A 19,167-nucleotide genomic window follows, 5' to 3' on the forward strand; every position below is an offset into this window, starting at 1 on the left:
TTGCCTGGTGATTGTACTACGTAGCTAACACAGCCATCTGGAAATCTCAGGAAGCTGTCCTCAGAAGGACACAGCTTTGCCCAAGGTCACACAGCTAATTCCTGGTCAGGGATTAGGAATCAGCTTCCACTGTGTGTTTTAATCATTTGGATGTCCCAGTCAGAAAGATGCTGGCTCTGCATTGCGGGCTGCAGATCCTAAGTGCTTGTCTTTGCAGGTGAATTGCAACCAGACCAGAGCAGAGGAGCCCTGAACTCACCTAGAGAAGCAAGCACAGCCACAGCCACCAGGAGCAGAGCCAGGAAGAGATAGAGAATCCGCACTGAAGTGTGCAAAGACAGGTTCTTTTGGCAACGGCTACAGTGGGGTCCTGGCCGGCCTGTGGAGGAACAGGGGGTTAGTAGCTGAGACTGGAACAGAGCGGTCCATTTAATTTTCCTTCTTTGTCCTACTTCATCATCACATTTCAAATCGGGCTCCTAAGGAAGGGAGTTCTCCCTCCTCCTTCTCTACTCAGATACTCAAGACTCTTGATACTCTATGCTCTAGTCGAAGAGCCTAAGGCAAGGTCTTGAAGAGCTATCTTCATCACCATCATCTTTCTCTCTGGTGTCTTCATCCACCCCGCGAGATGGGCAAACACCTCTCTGTCCTTCGCACTGGTCCATTGATGACCCGTGACACGGGCAGTCTTGTTGCCCCATTGATTGACCAGCTCATCCCAGTTTGTCCAAAGCCTTCTAGGTTTTAGGACTGAGACTCCCCTGCCCTAGAAATTCCTTAGCAAGGACCATCTAGGGTATTTTACAGCTTGTCTCAGTTTTGAAATGGAAATCTCCTGAAAATGAAAACTCCTGAACCCCAGGCCGACCAGAAGATTGGTCACCAGTCCCCAAACTGGGCAAGTATCCAGTTGTTCTGGAAACCAAACAAAATGGTTACACTCTGCCAGTCAAGTCACTGGTGTGGGGGAGGATGGAGGCCAGGAGCCCCTGGAAACTCTGGTAGGGTGGCTCATGCCCAATAGGATGCAATGATTATTAGTATTATGACCACCTTCGGTCCTCAGCTCCACCCAGACCTGGGCCCCCTCCCATTCCTGGAGTTCCTGCCATACACCTGTCAGCTCCCTCTCTCCGCCCAGACCCACCTGAACTCCCATCTACCTCACTTCCTGTCCCCCAGACCCTGCTCCTACCTGGATGGGGATGGAGGCCATGTGCTCCCTCTCCGGGGAAGTATGGCTCCTCTAATAAACCTTATAATCATCTTTCTCCTGTGCCTGCCTGCCTCTGCATGGTCCCCTGGGATGGATGTGTGGGATCCTTCAATGATGACCTTGTCTAAAATCCCCAAGGTGAGCTCCACTTCAATTGTACAGGCTCAACAACTGTACGTGGTGAAAAATCCTGGTGCCCAGTTCGCACTCCAGACAAAAAGGAATTCACATTTCTCAGGGACCACTGGGTGATTTCAATGGACAGCCAAGGTGGACAACAAAAGCCACTAGTCCAAATGCAGTTCAGGTGGCATGGAAGACAATGAAGGGGACAATCGGGAATCGATTAGAACATAGGCCCCGTGCACAGGGTGTCTGCCAGGGGAGAGGACAGAGATCCTTGATTGGGGCTGAGGAGAAGCCCCGAAGACAAACAGCATGCATGTCCACTGCTGGCTTCCCGGATACCATACAGCCCAGGGCTGCACGCTCCTCCCTCCACACACCAGGAAGCCTCAGGAAAGGAGAGTCAGGATTTGGGAGCCCTAGAGCTGATAAGGTAGCTTATCAGTCTGGAGGAGAGAGCACAGGACTTTCATTCCCAGAGAGGAGAGGGGGCATCCCTGGAGCCCTTACCCTCCCGGGCGCATGGGAAGGAGGACATGTCTTCGTCTTCCCCCGCCAGCTCCTCTTCCGTAATGTACAACGCATCCCCGTCACTGCCAACAGACCGCACTGTGAAGGAACCAGGGCCGTTAGACCTGGGCTGGACAGACCCACACAAACACAGCCCTCCCCAGCTGCCCATTCGGTACCAGCCCCCATGCCTGGGCCTCCCCACCGGATCCAAACCAGCATACCCGAGCTCCTGGAGACCTGAGGTAAGTCAAGAAAAGAACAGTGGTAAGACTGCAAGGCCTCGCTCCTCTGGCGAGATCTTCCCATGTCCCATGAGCTGAGAAACATGGAGCCGACACCACCCCTCTCCTACCCGCATCTTGCTCAGATCCAGCTTTATAAAGAGCTGGTTGATCTGACTCAGTACACACAGTAATGGAAGTGGGATGCTCTGCTTCGGGGATGAGGTTGAATGTGGCCCGTGGAGGTGTGGACAGGATGGAGGTCTGAGGACACAGGATGGAGACACACCTCCCCCAGGCCCCGCCAGCGTGCTAATGGGAACACGGGATGAGAGGGGCTCCTAGGGGAAGGCCAATGCAGTACTGCCCTAGGATCTTGTGGTCCTTAAAATGGACCTAGCAATGTGTTCTGACTTAGGAAATTGTTTTCCTTCCCCAGGCCCTCATCTCCTCCCCTCAGGAAGATCTGGCCTTTTACAAAGAACAGAAGGAAGGTGCCTAAAGTAGGCCGAATAAACGGAACCCCCAAGGAGAAGTCTGAGAAATGACAGATGGTCTTCAATGAGCCAAAAGGGCTTTTGTTCTAGGAAGGGAGAAGAAAGCTGATGGTGAGTTCTAAATTGTTGGGGAGAGATCTATGGAAGAGAGATTTAAACGAGGTCTCCAAATCAAAGGCAATAGAAATCAATATATCTAAACACATGAAAATATTTTTTGTTGTTGGCATGGTTAAAAAACCCACCATAAGCAAAGTTGTCACAAGACAAATCCAAGTGTGCTGGCATACACCTATAATCCCAGCTGTTTGTGTGTGAACACACAGGTGTGAGTGTACAAGTAAGTACTCCACAGAGGGCTGGGAGAGTGGAAGGAGGAAGGAGGGATACGAATCCTAAGTACAACGAACTGTCTCTCAACACAAATCCTATGAAATCACCCACTGCAGTTTTGCATTGTGACTTGGGCTGTGATCCCATGGTGCATTTGCCAACAGTTTACAAGAACAGCTTTGCTGCAGTGGTTATAGGAGAAGAATCTCTTTCCCATGAGCCAATGCTGCGGGCCCAGAGAGCTGGAATTCCTGACTTCCTGTGCTCATCTCACCCAAACTCACCAGCTAGCCAGGGCTCTGACTTTCCCCCACAAGTTGGGCTGGAAGAGGCTGAGCTGTGGCCTGTCAGATCTTCCCCATAATGGGCCCCCTCGGGGAGGAACTCTTCTGCCCCTCCCTGCCCTGGCTTTATTTCCCCACACCCCCTGGTGGTGCTCCCCTCTAGTGGGGGGACTCCTCCCTGCTCTGGCTCCAAAGCAATTTCATCACTTCATTGTTTACAGTCTTTGAGGGAATCTGAGATGATTTAAGTCAAGCAAGGCTGAGTGGCCCTTCAGCAAACACCTCTTCCCAGAGCTCTGTCATAATCTTGCCCCTCCAGTGAGAGGCCCTCAAATTGCCCGTCCTCAGCTAGGAGGAATTAATAATGACAGCTTTCCGGTACTGCCAGGCGTGGCCCAGGGGAAGGGAAATGACAGCCCTAGCACAGGCCTCTCTAGACTGGGGGAAGGGGATGGAAGGGCTCATCAGTATTTGGCCATCTTCCCACCAGGCCTTCTAGCTCTGCATCTCATGGCCTCCTGATCCCTAGAGGGGGCTTCTCCCCTTACTGAGCCTGGATTTCCTGTTCTCCAGTGCTCAGCCCCAGACCTCGGGGACTCTTGATTCACCTATGTCTGGAATGCCACAGCAATCCACCGCGTTAGCCCTGTTCATTTTAATGCGAACATAATCCAAAGCATTTGTGAAGCTCTCACTAGCCAAGCCCTTGGCAAGCATGTTCACATGGCATCAAGATCATTCCGCCCAGAGAATGAACACAAAGGCATAAAGAATGAGAAAAGCTGGTCGCTAGGTCAGAGGAGTGCTTGGATACCAGCTTGGATTCCCCTACCTTGCTCTGGGCCAGGCAAGATCAGCAGAGACTGGAGAAGTCGTTTCTTCCACCTCCCCATCTCCCCCACCCCCTGCCCCACCTTCTGGGCCATAGGACTTAGCATGGGATGCACCAGCTTTCTGCCGTGTTTTTGCACAAACACAGTCTGGGGACTCCACGCCTGTCGTGTTACAGAGACTCTGGGAAGTGAAGAGCGCCCACACTGGAGGTCCCAAACAAGATGCACATGCGCACACACAATCCTGCAGAGCTGCAGATCCAGCCCTCAAGGCTACAGACCCGACAGGACCTCTCCACTGTTATCTCGTTTTTATTGTTTTATTTTACTTCTAACCTAGCAAAGCTGGAAGTTGGATAGAGAACCAGAGGGAATGCACGATTAAGGTGAACAGTGGGTGATATCTGTTTATCGTCACACCTTCCGGCAATCTGTCACCGCCCTCAGTCCCGCAGCTCCACCGCAGCTCCACCACTGATCCATGGCGGTGCTCACTAAGGGTGGCCTGCAGATCCTCTGGCCTGCATCTTTGAGTTAGCTAGCAGTGTCTGCTGTATTAATTATGAGCTCACTTTAATTTAAAAAATGGTTAATGACTTTTAAGGGTTAAATCTGGTTTATTCTTAGGGCATGCGGATACCCCAAGTTTGCAAAGGTTCAACGCAGCAGAGTCAAAATCAGCGCCCAGAGGAGACAAGAACATGCGAGGGTTGGAGTGAACAAGACAGTCTCTGCCGGCCTCCCCTCTGCTGGACGGGCATACGACACACTTCTAGAGCTAAAGAGGTAAAAAGGAGGAGAGGAGAGGAGGAAGTGTCAAATTTTTGTGGTTGTTGCTCCTTAGCATCTGACCTCTATTTCTCTGGCCCTCTGAGACAAGGCTCTGGTTCTTGTCTGGGTCTCGCACCAATATCGCACAACATTTAGGGCTTTGGTTAGGGTGAAAGTTATGGGGCACCAGGTATAAAGCATATGGGGGCGGGGCTGTTGGAATAGTGGAAGTGTTGTGTCATAACAGGCCGAAGGTGTGGGACAGAGAGCTCCCCTTCCCTTCTCTTCCCTTCCTTTCCCTTCCCTTCGCTTCCCTTCCCTTTTCCCCCTCTCCTTCCTCTCCCTTTCTCTCTCTGTTCCTCTTTGTCATTCTGCTGATTTCAGGATCAGGAACAAGAAGGGCTGGGGAGAGGGCAGAAGATACGGAGTTCCTACCCACTTTTCTAACGCCCTTCTGTGGGTCCTATCTGGGACAGTCTGCTGCTCTGGGAACCAAAGCAGCCAAACTATCTAATGTTCTAAGAGGCAGTCGTGTGTGTCCTCTGACTGGAGGCCCCACGGAGTCAGAGCTGTGGGGAGGAAGGGTCTCCTGGTCCTGGTGATAAGAAGCCCACTTCGTGAAGCACATAGCAAAGGCACAGCCAGGCTCCACTATCCATGTAGCCCTTGCTGCCCAAGTCACAGGCGGGGTGCCTGGGAGGGGAGGGGATCACACAGCTTTTGAAGGACAGTTCTGCAAGCCAGACCCACAAAGTAGCAAGCAAGGACTGGCGATGTGAAAGGGCCTCTGTTCCCCTTGTACCTTGGGTCATAATCTCCTACTTGATCACCAGAAGGAACAAAGGAGAAAGGCCTTTGCTGCCACAGGGCCATGTGAACAGTGGACTGGAGGTGCGTGTCTTGGCTCTGGTGGCTGCTGACTCCCTCGGGGGTTGATCTCCGGTCACTTCTTCCTCTGGGGATGGAAAGAGCCAGGACCTGCTTACCAACCACTAACTCCATGGTGGTTGCTGATGCTGGCTTTCTTTTGGTTAACCAAAAAAATGTGGAGTTGATTCATCCTCTGCCTTTCTGAAACTTCTTTCTTCCATCCCAGTCAGCCAGAGGGAGAGATTCGAGGAATGGAATAAGAAGTCTTTCTTTGGGCTCTTCAAGGAACACATTTTGATGATTATCTTCAGCCCAGTTCACAGAGTGGGTTTTCCAAACAGCCAATTGGGCAGGGAAAAATAAAGATCTTGAAGTCTTCCCAGGAGCGAATGCTATATTTAAAGTTGCGGCACAGCTATCGTTTAAGGTCGGAGAATGCTATAATTAAGGGCGCAGAATTGTTTTCATTAGGAGGTGCCTGCCCCCGCCCCCTCCACGGCTTCCTCTGCGGGTTCATCTCCGTCCTGGCGGGAATCGGCTGCCCCTCTCAACCCCAAGGAAGCTGGGCCTTGCCTTCCAGATCCTCCTGCGTGGCCAGTGCTCATTGTCTGCTCTGTGTCCTGCCGTGCCTTTCCTCTTACGTGTGTCTCCTTCTTCCTTTCCCCCACATTGCATTTCATTTCCCCATATATTCTGCTTTGGAGACAGGCAACTCCAATTCCTCTCCTGGTCCCTCTACCTCCCTCCCTGACTGCCTTGGGCTATGTTCCCCATGACCAGAGAGGTATGAGGGAGGTGGGGTGGTGGTGGCAAATTCTCCATTTGTTCTTAATGCTCATCCTAAACTATGCTCCTCCCTTTTATGTTCTGTTATTCTCCCATTGTTGGCCTTCCGAGTTGCAGTTTTTCAGTAGATGAGATTTCCCTACTCAGCACAGATATTTCACTTTCTACCCTTGCCCAAAATGCCAAGAGCAATCCCTGGTCTCTGGGACAACCCACCTAAGTTGCACCTTAAGGGTGAAATTGTCTCTACTTGAGAATAGGACTCCACTTTTTCATTCCCTACGTCACCCCTTCATATCTATGCTGGTGTTGTTGGTGGAGACGGGCCCTTCTCTACAAATTCAGTAAGACGGCAGGGTTGGTTTGATCCTGGCCATTCCTCTGGTCCTTCAGCCCCTCTGTGTTGTTTTCATTGAAGCTCCCAGCTGCCTATCCCCAGGTACTCCCCCTCTGAGTTTCTTCTTCCTGTTGTAAGTCAGTGGTGATGTCCCCCACTTCCCATACCCACCACCCCCTTCTAGTGCCTCAGGCTCGTTAGGCAGGTACTGTACCTCTGAGCCATATCCCAGCCCTTTTTGCATAGGCTATTTTCCTTCTAGGAGTTTCCTAAGCCATGACTCTACCATTCCCAAAGGTGTGGGTGTACAGATGACCTCTGCCCCCTGCTGATCCTGAGGGAAAATGTGAACAGCTCCAGAATCTACTCTTCAGGGGAGTTGATTAAATTAGTTACTGTAGAATCATACTGTGGAACATTATATGACAATTTGAAAATAATATAGATCTCTGTTGATTGCCTGGGGAAAATATCATAACTTTCTGTTGATCTCTTTAAGAATGTTTTTGGTTTTGGCAGAACTGGAGTTTGGGCTCAGGACCTTGCACTTTCCAGGCAGGTGTTCTACCTCTAAGCCTCATCCCGGTCCTGTTGTGTTTGTCCCCAAATATTATGGTACCTGGGTTTGAACCCAGGGCCATACTTACGTAATCTCATGCTCTGCCATGGAGCGCCACCTATTGCCTTTCTGCTGATTTTATTTATTTATTTATAATTTTTGTGCTAACCCTGGGGCTTGAACTCAGGGCCTGGGCACTGTTCCTGAGCTTTTTGCCCAAGGCTAGCACTCTACTACATGAGCCAAAGCTTTATCCCAGCTTTTTTTTTTTTTCTTTTATTAAATGGGAGATAAGAGTGTCACAGACTTTCCTGCCAAGGCTGGCTTCAAACTGTGATCCTCAGATCTCATCCTCCCGAGAAGCTAGGATTACAGACCATGTGAGCCACGATACCAGGTCATTTTGCATAATTTTAAAAAACACATGACAGAATAACACTGATAGTATTGCCTTACCTATGTGGGAAAAAAGTCCATGTGTAAGTGCAATCATAAAGATTCCTGGAAGGATAGTCACCTATATCCTGTCATTTATTATTTCTGAGGGATACAGTGTCCCTTTTCTGAAGGTTTTGGGTTTTGGAAACAATGAGCATGTGTTAGAAGAAGATTAACCCCAGCTAGGAAGGGAAATGTCTACATCTGTAGCCATTGCTTTTCCATCGGGTCCCCATATAAACAATCATCCTTCTCCTCCCAACACAGACTTCCCCACCTTGCCACTTTCATTGCCACACTCTGGCCATTTCCCTTTGTCTCATATCCCTCTCCCCTCAAATGAGTACGGTCTGTCCTGATCTTGAAATTTCTTTTATGCTTAGTCCAATTCTCACTCCAACTTCCTACCTACTGCCTTTCCCTACTCACAGCCAAGGCCACTGCATCTGCCTCCCCTTTCCTCCCCTCTAAGCCTAGCCTTCTCTCAGCCAAGGGACCTTAGGCTAAGTCTCTGATTACTCCATTGCTCCTCCTCTTGGAACTCCTTCCTCTCACTTTCTGTATCATCACCATCCAGTTCTCTGCTTGGGTCCCTGGCCACTCCTCCTGGCTTGATCACAAGCCATTTTCTTCCTCTCATGCTTTAAAAGTAGAGTTTTCCCAAGGTGGGCTCAAGTTCTAAGACAGGGCTCTAGGGAGGAGGTGTCAAACAGATCTCAGCTGACAAAATCCGGCCACAGCTTCCCTGGCCAGCAAGACATACTTTGGAAATGGTCCCTTGCTTGCAAGGACTCTTATGGGACTCTTAAGTGTCACTCCTTTGCTCTCTGACATCATCTGCCTTGATTATCCAGTTCTCTTTGTGGTGTGCATGCCTTGCCTCTGCTGAGACAAATCTGCTTCCCCCTCAGCTGGACTGACTCCTCCAAAAATGCATGCTAGCGGGCTGGAGGGTGTGGGACAGCAGCTCAGAATAGTTAACTGTCCAGCTTGGGTTCAATTGGAGTGAAGGTATCTCAAAGTGTTTAGCAAGAGGTGTTGAGGACAGTGCTGGATGCATGGGTCAGGAGCTCACTCTATTTCCATGTGTGCAACGGATGAGACTGGAGACTGGAGAGACTGCTCAGGGAGAATGTCGTGGGGACCCAGTGGTCCATGCCTGAGGTCTAGGTGTGCCCAGACAAGTGGCAAAGGAGGACATCAAGGAAGGGAGCTAGTACTATGCCACTCTCCTTCCGTGGTGCCTCTCTTACAATGCCTGCCATCGCTAAGAATGACCTTTTGAATGACTTGGGGTACAAAGCTTCAGTGTCTTAGCAAAGAAGAGAAAGGACAGTGTCTGAGCTCTCTGTGTCTTTCTTCATTACAAAACATCTGAGGACATACAGATGCATGGATCTTTATGGAAAAATCTGTGCTGAGTTCTGAGAATGCCATGGCATAATTCTTGCCTTCAAGGCTCTCATTCCAGTGAGAAATTCAGATGTGCACAAGGGACAAATGTCATGAACACACCTGGGTGTCTGGGGAAAGAGAGACTGAGACACCACGTTCCTGAAACTCACACTCTGACAGCACCCTGTGGGCTCATCCCGTCTGCTGAAGAGGCCTCAGGAGTCCACTAGGTCGATAAAGCTGGTCTGTGCTAGCTAGCACTGAGCTGACCTCAGGGCCACAGGGCTTTCAACACACAACATAATTAAAACACAGATGATGCACATATGAGTGGCATGGTCCGTCATGCCATCCTAGATGCCAGTTCTAACACCCAGATCAGCTGCCAGTCCATGCCAACTGCCAAGTTACACACCAACGCCTACTGCAGGGCAAGATGCTTTTTCACTTCACAAATTAGCTCTGGATGTGAGTCTTCCATTATTAAAACCATCTCAGCTGGAAGGAAGGGTGACATTTTTTGAGAGAGGATGTCTGAATGTTTGCGGCTGATATTCAACATCCACACCCCTGGGGGAACTCCTACAGTCCCCTGAATCGGGCTATTTGGACCCTTGTCACATCAGCCCTTAGTCATCTAGCCCAGGGTCCTTCCCGTGTTTAGAGGCCTGGGGATGGAGGACCAGCCTTTTGGGCTCCTCACAGCCAAGCTGTTAGGTGGACATCTCCCTGGTCTCAGACTGTGTTTTCACATACACCGTTCTTTCCGCCTGCCCTTTACCCAGCCGCGTGGACACCACCGGAATCTAGGAAGATTCGGGGCTTGCTCCTCTCATGCTCAGGAATGGCGGGATGGGGTGTGGCTTTGGTCTGTCCTCAGCTAAGCACAGTCTGGGGGGTCTAAGCCCACATTCCATGTCTTCTCCCCCACTCTCCAAGTGGAGCTGGTCCTGGACCTCAGGGACCACCAGGAGGAGAAGCCCAGAGACGAAAATGGACAGGTCTGGGACTCCAGTTAGAAATCTCTGCAGCAGGCTCCCAAGATGTTTTTTTGGGAAGATCTGCCACTGGACGTGTGGAAACTAATCTACAGGCGGCTGGCTGCTAATGGCTGAATCCAGCGGGAGGCTGGAGGTGGGCTTGTCACCAAGAAGCTGGTGGCAGCTGTGCTCCCCAGGTTACGTGTAAGAGGGACCAGGCGCCAGCTGACATCAAAGATGCAGCTGCCTGGGAGGCCTAGCAGGCTGGCTGTGAGCAGGAGGAGCTCTGGGTGGAAACATGGCAGGGTGGGCGCTGGAGCTCAGCCACAGGTGGCCAGCTGCTCACCAGGCGTGTTTTCTTGTTGCAGCAAGTCCCCGCCGACACCCCTTTCCCCCAGAACACAGCACATCACCGTGCCTGTTTTGAGCAGAGGACCATGATCCTTTGCCAGCAGAGGTAACTGGAGGATTGGCAGCACCTCCAGAGCCAACCTCTCTCAGGAAGCCCGCCCGTCCCCACCCCGCCCTGCCCCAAGGGGCATTTTGTTTTTTCCACTTAGGTGAGAAAAATCCTAGTTCATCTCACTTCATGGATCTTAAAGGCCAAGTATTTGCTGCTGGCCTGGCATTTCTACCTCAGGCAGAAGCGATGGGGGATGGGGTCAACCCACATCGACCATGGCAGCCCGTCCCCACCGTCCTGAGCACTTTCTGGCTGGGAGTTCTTTGGGCACCTGGGAGGGGTGGCAGGTGAGCGGCTCATTTCTGGGAGCCGAGCAGCGAGGCCTCCTGGGATATTTACTGCTATCAGCTCTGCCCTCCTGTCTTTCCTTCTCTGGTTTTTTGTTTTTTTTTCCTTAGAATGTTTGCCTGGAATGTGAATGGAGACAAAACCACTCTGAGAATGTGCAGCGTCTCCCGGCCCTCGCCAAGGACCAGGGCAACCCGGCCTAAGCGCTTTCCCAAGCCTTCTGGTGATGCCCTGCCCGGCCTGCCGATGGGAGGCGGGCTCCAGAGAGACAGTGGGCAGGGGTTCGCTCCGCCTGCCAGGGCACTGCTTGGAGGGGAGGGGGTATGACTTGCCTGGCTTATCCAGACAGTCCAGGACATGGAGAGGCCATGAGGCAGCACTGGCAGAGGTGCCAGAGGCCAGGGGGCCGCAGCAGAGAAGCAAGGTTTATTCTGGACTGGCAATCAGGCCCCTGACTCTGTGTCTTAAGTCACTTCTTCACGGGACCAGCAACAGCACTTGTGTGCAAAAAGACAGAGAGGGGGGAGAGCTCATTAATTATTATTATTATTATTATTATTTTTTTTTACCAAGTCAGGCACAGGGCTCATGGCGGTCAGTTAGCTACACAGGAAGCAGAAATCAGGAGAGCAGAGAGTTGAGACCAAACCTGGGGGTGAAAAAAGTTCTCAAGATCCCATCTCAACTTTGGGAGTACACAAGATGCATAAATAGGAGGATCACAGTCCAGATCATCTTGGACAAAAAGCACAATCTGAAAAAATAGCCGAAGTGGAAAGGGCTGGGGACTCAAGCCGGCCAGTGCTTATCCAACAAGCATGAGGCCCCGAGTTCAAACCCTGGTGGTACCAAAATCAGAATTATGAAGCGTTTCGAGTATAGCAGCAAAACAAGGGTGGGACCCCGTGCGGCTGCAGCCCTACCCGCCTGGGCCTCAGTTTCCTCCATCCACCCTACAGTGTGGAGGCAGGCAGACTCAGTCTGAGGTTAGTCTGTGGAACCCTTTCTTCAAATGAAGCCCGGGACTCTTTGGTTTCAGAGATGAGGAGCTGGTCTGGGTAAAACAAGAGGAGGGGTCCCAGAGCCCGCCCTGTACCCGTCTCAGCGACGCCTGGCAGGAGAGCCTTCGGGGAATGGTTTCCAAGGGATTCTGCACTTTGCACTTTCCCTAAGTGGGAGAGGGTGGGTTTCTCACGGCCAGGGGCACTTGCACCTAGAACAACGCAGAGATGCTCTGTCTAGAGCCGGCTTCTCCTAGGCCTCAGGAGGCTCAGGAAGCGCAAGCATGCTCTCTCCACAGCTCACCACAGCCAGGCCCTGGGGCTGGGCTACTTGGGGGCCAGTCTGGAGGGGTTTCCGACCTAGGGGGCCACCCTGGCCATGGCCTCTGACTGTGGGGGAGCTGGGTTCGGTGCGGGTCAGAGGTCAGAGCTGGTGGGGAAGGGTGTAAAGGTGAGGAAGGGCAGGGGCTGGAGATGGTGGAGAATCAGAGGAGGGGGTGGCGGGCTGGGGATCCCAGCTGCTGCCTCTGGCTGTACTGGTTGCTAACGGGACCAGAAGCTTCTGTGACTTGACCTTTGTGCTGAGGGATTGGGGGGTGGGGGGCAGGTCCCTGCGGGGCACCTTTCTCAGGGTGATGGAGAGGGCAGGGCTCCTTCCTGGGGCCTCTCCGGATCTGAGCCCCCCTCCCCGCTGGTTCCAGGGTCCTCAGGATCTGGGGATCCCCTGCCCCGCGCCTCCTTACCTTTCATGGTCCCTTCTGCCAGGGCCCGGGAGGCCCCGCCGCGCGCGCCGGACGAGGCAGGAAGCCAGGGGCGCCCGGGGCACCGATCGCTGCCCGGTGGGCGCGGGGCCCAGGCCGGTCCTCCGGCTGGGCGTGCGGGGTCCGGCCGAGGGGAGTCCGTGGGGTCCCGGGGTGCCGCCTGGGGACGCCCCGCGCGCTGCCCGCCGAGCCGGCGAGGTCTGCGGCCGGCCCGCGCCCCGCGCCCTCCTCCCCGGCCGCGCTCGCATCCCGCCCGCCCGGCCTCCCCCCCCCCCCCCCCCCCCCCCCCCGCCCTCCTCGTCACCGCTTGGGCCCCGGCCCAGATCAACTTCCTTGGTAGTTTTAAAACTGCCGCGGTGGCGGGGCCTCTTCGTGGGGGCCCGCGTGGGGAGCGGCGCGGGCGGACCCCGGGTTTCACTCCTACAAAGCCTTTCTCACCAGCCTGCCGGTCTAGGGCCTGCTTGCCTGGGACTGGTGGGACTTCCACACTGGAAATTCTGCCCGAATCAACAGGATGCATGGACAGCCTCCCCACCAACCGCCTCCCCAGTAACAGGATGCATGTATGTACAGCCTCCCCAGTAACAGGATGCATGTATGTACAGCCTCTCCATCAACGGGATCTATGTATGTACAGCCTCCCCATCAACAGGATATATGTATGTACAGTCTCTGCATCAACGGGATTTATGTATGTACAGCCTCCCTATCAACAGGATATATGCATGTACAGTCTCTGCATCAACAGGATGCACATATGTACAGCCTCCCCATCAACAGGATGCATGTATGTACAGTCTCCCCACCAACAGGATGCATGTATATACAGTCTCTGCATCAACAGGATGTATGTACAGTCTCTGCTGATCAAAAGGATGTATGCACAGCTTTTTCTAATCAATAAATTTACAGTTTCCCCTGATCACACCTAAGATGTTTCAATTATAAATTAGGTGCAGTAAGAGATTAACAATAACTAAATAAAAGGACCAATCATAACTATACTATATTAAAAGTTATGTGCAGATGCTGGTGGCTCACACCTGCAATCCTAGCTACTTAGGAGGCTGAGATCTGAGGACTATATTATGGAATATTGCACAGTAATATGAAAGAAAATCCTGTCATTTGCAGGAAAATGGATGGAATTGGAGGACACCATGTTGAGTGAGACAAACCAAGCTAAAGAAAACAAAACATCAGACACATTGTACTTATAAGCTGATTGTTCACTTGAAGCCCCTCTGCAAAACTACTTAAAGATAAAACGAAAACCCCCAAAATCACATGCTTTCACTTATACGTGGATGCTGGAATTAAAAGGCATACATATTCCTGGGCATATGCACACATAAAACGCCCATCTATGTATGTATGTATGTATGGATGGATGGATAGGTCTAGCTAGCTAGCTAGCTAGCTATTGCTAAACACAGGACTAAAGAACTGCTTATGAGAAGTCCAAGAAAAAGGGGAAAAAGAAAAAGAGAACTAGAAAATGAGTACCTTTGTAATTCATTGTAAGTATATATGAATACAGCATGGAGGCCCCCAGTGAAAGCTGTTGATTCACAAGGGAAGGGGGAGGGGGGAGAGAAACCAGCTCTAATGGCTTGGGAGGAAAACACAGCCTTTCAACTTGGCCTCAATAAGGTGATTCATTTGTAATCATGTTGACCTAGTTGGTGTCACTGAGTATTCCTCTGGAGGAAGGAAAGCAGATCCCTATCCGTCTTGCATTCTCTCTCCCTCCCTCCCTCCCTCCCTCCCTCCCTCTCTCTCTCTCTCTCTCACACACACACACACATACACACACACACACATACTTTGCTTTCACTAAATATCTAAATGTAAAACTTAACACAATAGAAAGCTAGAAGAAAAAGAATATAGCTGTCAAACTCCCAGACAAAGGAAAAGTTTCCTAAGCCAGGTACACATCTAGGAACTACATGCAAGTTTGAAAACACTTCCATAACCAAAAGCAAAAGGCAAGTAAGTGACAAACTGTAGGGAAAAAACAACAACACATTTCCACCCACAGAGTGTGACATTCATTTTTACTTTTGTTTGTTGACCTCCAGAGGTCTCATAAATTGGTAGAGACACAGGTGGATAATCTGACAAAACCAGCAAGTCACAGGAAAGATGGGCAAGTCACAGAAAAGGACATTTGATTTTTAAATGAACAGTTGGCATTGGTAAACATACACAGAGATCAGGGCAGCAAAACATTTTTCACCCTCTGGCTTGGCTCACATTCAAAAGGACAACAGCTTCCAGTGTGGCTGCCCTGTGGGAACAGGGATTCGCAGCCAGGGAGGCACAGCCACTCGAGAGAAAGCCAACAGGCAAGTTGTACAAACACTGGGATATGCCACTGATCCAGCAGCCTGCATTTTCAGTGCAGAGGGAAACAAAGGCCCCACTAAGTTAGGACACATTGGAGCTGTGGCTCAAGTAACAGAGCATCAACCTTGAGTGAAAAAGCTAAGGAATAGGCCCTGAGTTCAAACCCTAGTACTGAGGGAGGGAGGTGCGCGTGTGCGTGCATGCACGTGTGCTCCTACACACACACTATGAATTAAATCTAAAAGCTGAGCACTGATAACTCACACCTGTCATCCTTACCACTCAGGAGGCTGAGATCATGGGATTGAGGCTCAAAAGCAGCTCAGGCAGATAAATCTGTGAGACTTCTCTCCAATTAACCAGCAAAAAGCTGGAAGTGGAGCTGTGGCTTAAGTGGTAGAGTGCTAGCCCTGAGCAAAAAAGGCTGAGTGACAGCTCAAGGCCCTAAGTTCAAGTCCCAGTACTGGTACACACAAAAAGGAAGGCTGTTTATTGTGTCAGTGCTTGCAGGAGTAGGGAGCCTTGGTGAGAGGAACCTGGGAGTCATATTAAAGCAAGGTTCCCACCCCTGGATGAGAGGCACACGAATCATCTCCATGGAATATTATGCAGCGCTCAAAAGATTTCCTACATATTGACTAGGAGGTATAGCCCTGATATTTTATTCCATGGAAAAGAGTAAGCTGTAGAGCAATGTATACCATAGGCTTTAATATTTATTTTTAAAACGAGAAAACATACACATATGGATGTTGTAATGATAAACATGTATACCTACATAGACATTCATGGTTTCAGAAGCATGAGATTTAGGAAGGACTGAAAATATGTCATATCTGGTGCTTGATGCCTCACGACTGTAATCCTAGCTACTCAGAAAGATGAGATCTGAGGATCACAGTTCAAAGCCAGTCTGGGCCGATGAACCCCAGACTCTTCTCTCCAATTAACCACCCAAAAGCCAGAAGTGGAGCTGTGGCTTTAAGTGGTAGACCACTAGCCTTGGGCACAAAAGCTCAGGGACAGTGTCCAGGCCCTTAGTTCGAGCCCCAGGATGGCACCAAAACAAAAAGCAAAAAAAAACAAAAAACAAAAAAAACCCAAACAAACGAGAAAACGCGTACTCTAACCACACAGGACCCCAGCGAAGATCAAAGAGGTAAAGCATAAGCTAGTAATTTGTAAACTCCAGAGCAATGCTCCTTAATGCTGGTTGCTTTTCCTTGGAGAGTTTTAAAACCCCTGATGCTGCACCCAGACTGCTTCAGTCATATCTCTGGGGAGAGCAGCTGGCCTGGGGTTGTTTTCAGAACTGCCCAGGTGGTGGCCTGGCTGGCGCTGGGGTAGTTTGCTGAGAACCCCAGATCTGGAATAATCACTGGATTCTGAAATAATAGTTGGTCGTGGGACAAGTGGACTTGACTTGAAGCTGATCTGGGGGTGGGGGTCATTGTCTTTTCCCCTAAGATTCAGTAACTGAACAATTGGAGCTAAAAGGTTAGAGGTGAGCAAGTCTGAAGTGCATTCCAAGTCACACGGCCGGGTCACAACATGGATGCTTAGAAGCAGCTCAGGCCTGGCTCACCCCACACCTTTTTCTTAAGACCTACATTCCTGGTGCTGTGTTTCTGAACTTTAAGGAGGACCAGAAAATGTCCTCAGGATTCCTCTGCATTGACATTGTGCTGATTTTTATCATGGGTGAGTTTACTAGCCACCATTTATTTTATCTCCGGCCTTCATTGACTGGATGCACCTGCTGCACAGTGACAGCATACAGACAGCCTCCTAGTGTGAGTCCAGCAGGCCTGGGTTTTATTTAGTGTGTTTCTAGTCATAGCTGTGGAGCTGGTGTCTGGCTGCCATGCTGGGTATTGGCAGGGCCCAGAGATGCACAACAGCCAAATGGAGCAGCCTATCAGGTCTAGAGACATGTGGGCAGTCGGAGATGGTGGGAAACACATGAAGAGATAAATAGTTATTGTTTTTTGGTTGTTCACTTGTTAGTTTTTGCCAGTCCTGGAACTTGAACTCACGTCCTAGGCTCTGTGCCTGAGTTCTTTTTGCTCAAGGCTAGTGCTTTACCACTTTAAGGCACAGTGCCACTTCTGGTTTTTGAGTGGTTAATTGGAGATAAGAGTCTCAAGGGGACTTTTCTGCCTGGGCTGGCCTCAAACTGCAATCCTCAGATCTCAGCCTCCCGGGTAGCTAGGATTACAGGCATGAGCCATGGGTGCCCGGCTCAGACTTTTTTTTTTGTCAGTCATGGGGCCTGAACTCTGGGCCTGGGGGCGCTGTCCCTCAGCTTTTCAGCTCAGGGCTAGCGCTCTACCACTTGAGCCACAGTGCCACTTCCAGCGTTTTCCACATACGTGGTACTGAGGAATTGAACCCAGGGCCTCATGCATGCAAGGCAAGCACTTTATCACTGAGCCATCTTCCCAGCCCAGACTTTTTTTTTTAAGCTCTTTATTTGGCCTAGTCATACCCTTCCCAGTGAATCCTAAGGAAAGAAACGGAGCAAACCTCTCAAACCCAGCTGGAACTATACATTAAGTGTGCACAACCAGAAGATGATCATCAGTAAGTAGCACCTGTAAGAAAAGAAAAAAGCAGGAAGGGCGAACTCAACAGATCAACAGACTTTATTTGTGAGGAAAGATAGGAAGGGTGACCATATCTCCTTCAGCCTGGCTGAACTGGAAGTGTTGCCAGCATGTTTCCCTGCCCCACCCACAATGAGGCCTTCTTTAACTATTAGGCAGAAAGTGAAGTCAGGTGGGGTGGGCGGAAGTGGGGTGGGTAAGCAGTGTTATCTTGACTGAGGCGTTTCAAGGTCTTGCATCTGTGTGCTCCAGGGGTGTCAGCGTCAGACCTGGCCTCCGTCTCAGGTCTCTCTTCTCCAAAACTTCAGCAGAGGTTTGTTTGGGGAGAAGGGGAGGGGCGATGATTCAGCGGGGACCTCAGCAAGGGCAGTTCTACAATACAGCCATCAGGGGCGAAGGGGAGTGCGTTCAAGTTAAGTCATTTTCCATCCACACCCCCAGAATGTTAGTGAATCACATGTGAATCAGTAACTGACTCGATGTCCACGTGAAAGCCGATTTGGGGGCCAGGTCTGATGCTGCAGGATGCACCTGTGGTTCTAGTGTCTTGGGAGGTGGAGGTAAGAGGATCATGGGAGAAGGCCAGCCTGCATGGAAACGGAACCAACCCAAAGGAGAAATTCCATGCAAAAGAGCTGAAGTTGTGGTGACCTGAGTGGTAGAACACTTGCCTAGTGAGTGTGAGGCCCTGAGTTTTCAATCTCCAGTACTCTAAAAAATAAAAAAGCTGATTTGTACACGATGACAAGGTGAGGTCATCAGCGGGGTCGCTGGGTGAAGCAGACCAAGATGCCTCCAAATATCAGAAGGCCATCAGGGGAGAGACAGGTTGTATTTCTCTGTGTGGTTCCACACAGAGCTGACTTCTGAAATCTCCTTGGGACATTAAAAATCCAGTGGTACCTTAGGGTGCTTTCCAAGTTTGCACTTTTAGGGGCCTTGTCTGTCTAGGAGCTGGAGGCATAAGGTGATCATTCATTCACAGTGTGACTAGGAATCCCGTTCTTTTCTTCCGAACCCTTTCGTCCTCTCCCCCCTTCCCCTGCATCAGCTGATTAAGGCAGCCCTCCTGGTCTGCCCTGTGAAATCCGAGATTTATAAATGTTATCTCAGATCGCTGCCTCCTCCACCGGAGGCACCACTGATACGTGGAGGAAGAACCAGTTTCCACCCAGAAAAATGTAGCTCTGCGGAGAATCCAGCCTTTTGTTTGGAAAGGCAAATCAAGAAAAGCCTCTTGGTAGGGAGAAATTTTGCTTTAAGTCTTTGTTACATGTTCTTCTTCTGTGCTGTTCTTCTCCTTGGAAACACAAATCCAGATTCTTCTTTGCGTCCAGATGGAAGAAACTGAGGCCTGAAGGGGTAAAGTGATTGGCTCCAAGGTCCCTGGGACCTTGGGCCCCAAGCACCCAGCCTGGGGACGTCTCTACTTCCCCACAGATTGAGAAGTTTCCCCAGGGAAAGAATGGAGATTCTAGTGAATCCAGGGCCGTGGGCAGCTAGAAATTGGACCTTGAAGGGGGAAGCAGCCCCA

At 50.8% G+C, this 19,167-nt stretch overlaps 1 protein-coding gene across 1 annotated transcript in view; it reads right to left on the bottom strand.

The window, feature by feature from the left end:
* Positions 1 to 12,891, bottom strand: part of Scara3 (scavenger receptor class A member 3) — a 28,517-nt gene extending 15,626 nt beyond the window's left edge. The window contains exons 1-3 of the mRNA XM_042697795.1: positions 12,658 to 12,891; positions 1,856 to 1,954; positions 260 to 379 (exon numbers count right to left, since the gene is read on the bottom strand). Of these exons, the coding sequence (XP_042553729.1) occupies positions 260 to 379; positions 1,856 to 1,954; positions 12,658 to 12,664 (226 nt within the window). The 5' untranslated portion in view covers positions 12,665 to 12,891. The remainder of the gene's footprint in view (positions 1 to 259; positions 380 to 1,855; positions 1,955 to 12,657) is intronic.
* Positions 12,892 to 19,167: the final 6,276 nt, after the last annotated feature.

This window comes from Dipodomys spectabilis, unplaced genomic scaffold, assembly GCF_019054845.1.
Source record: "Dipodomys spectabilis isolate Male_0828 unplaced genomic scaffold, ASM1905484v1 ptg000229l, whole genome shotgun sequence".
NCBI classification, from domain to species: Eukaryota; Metazoa; Chordata; class Mammalia; order Rodentia; family Heteromyidae; genus Dipodomys; species Dipodomys spectabilis.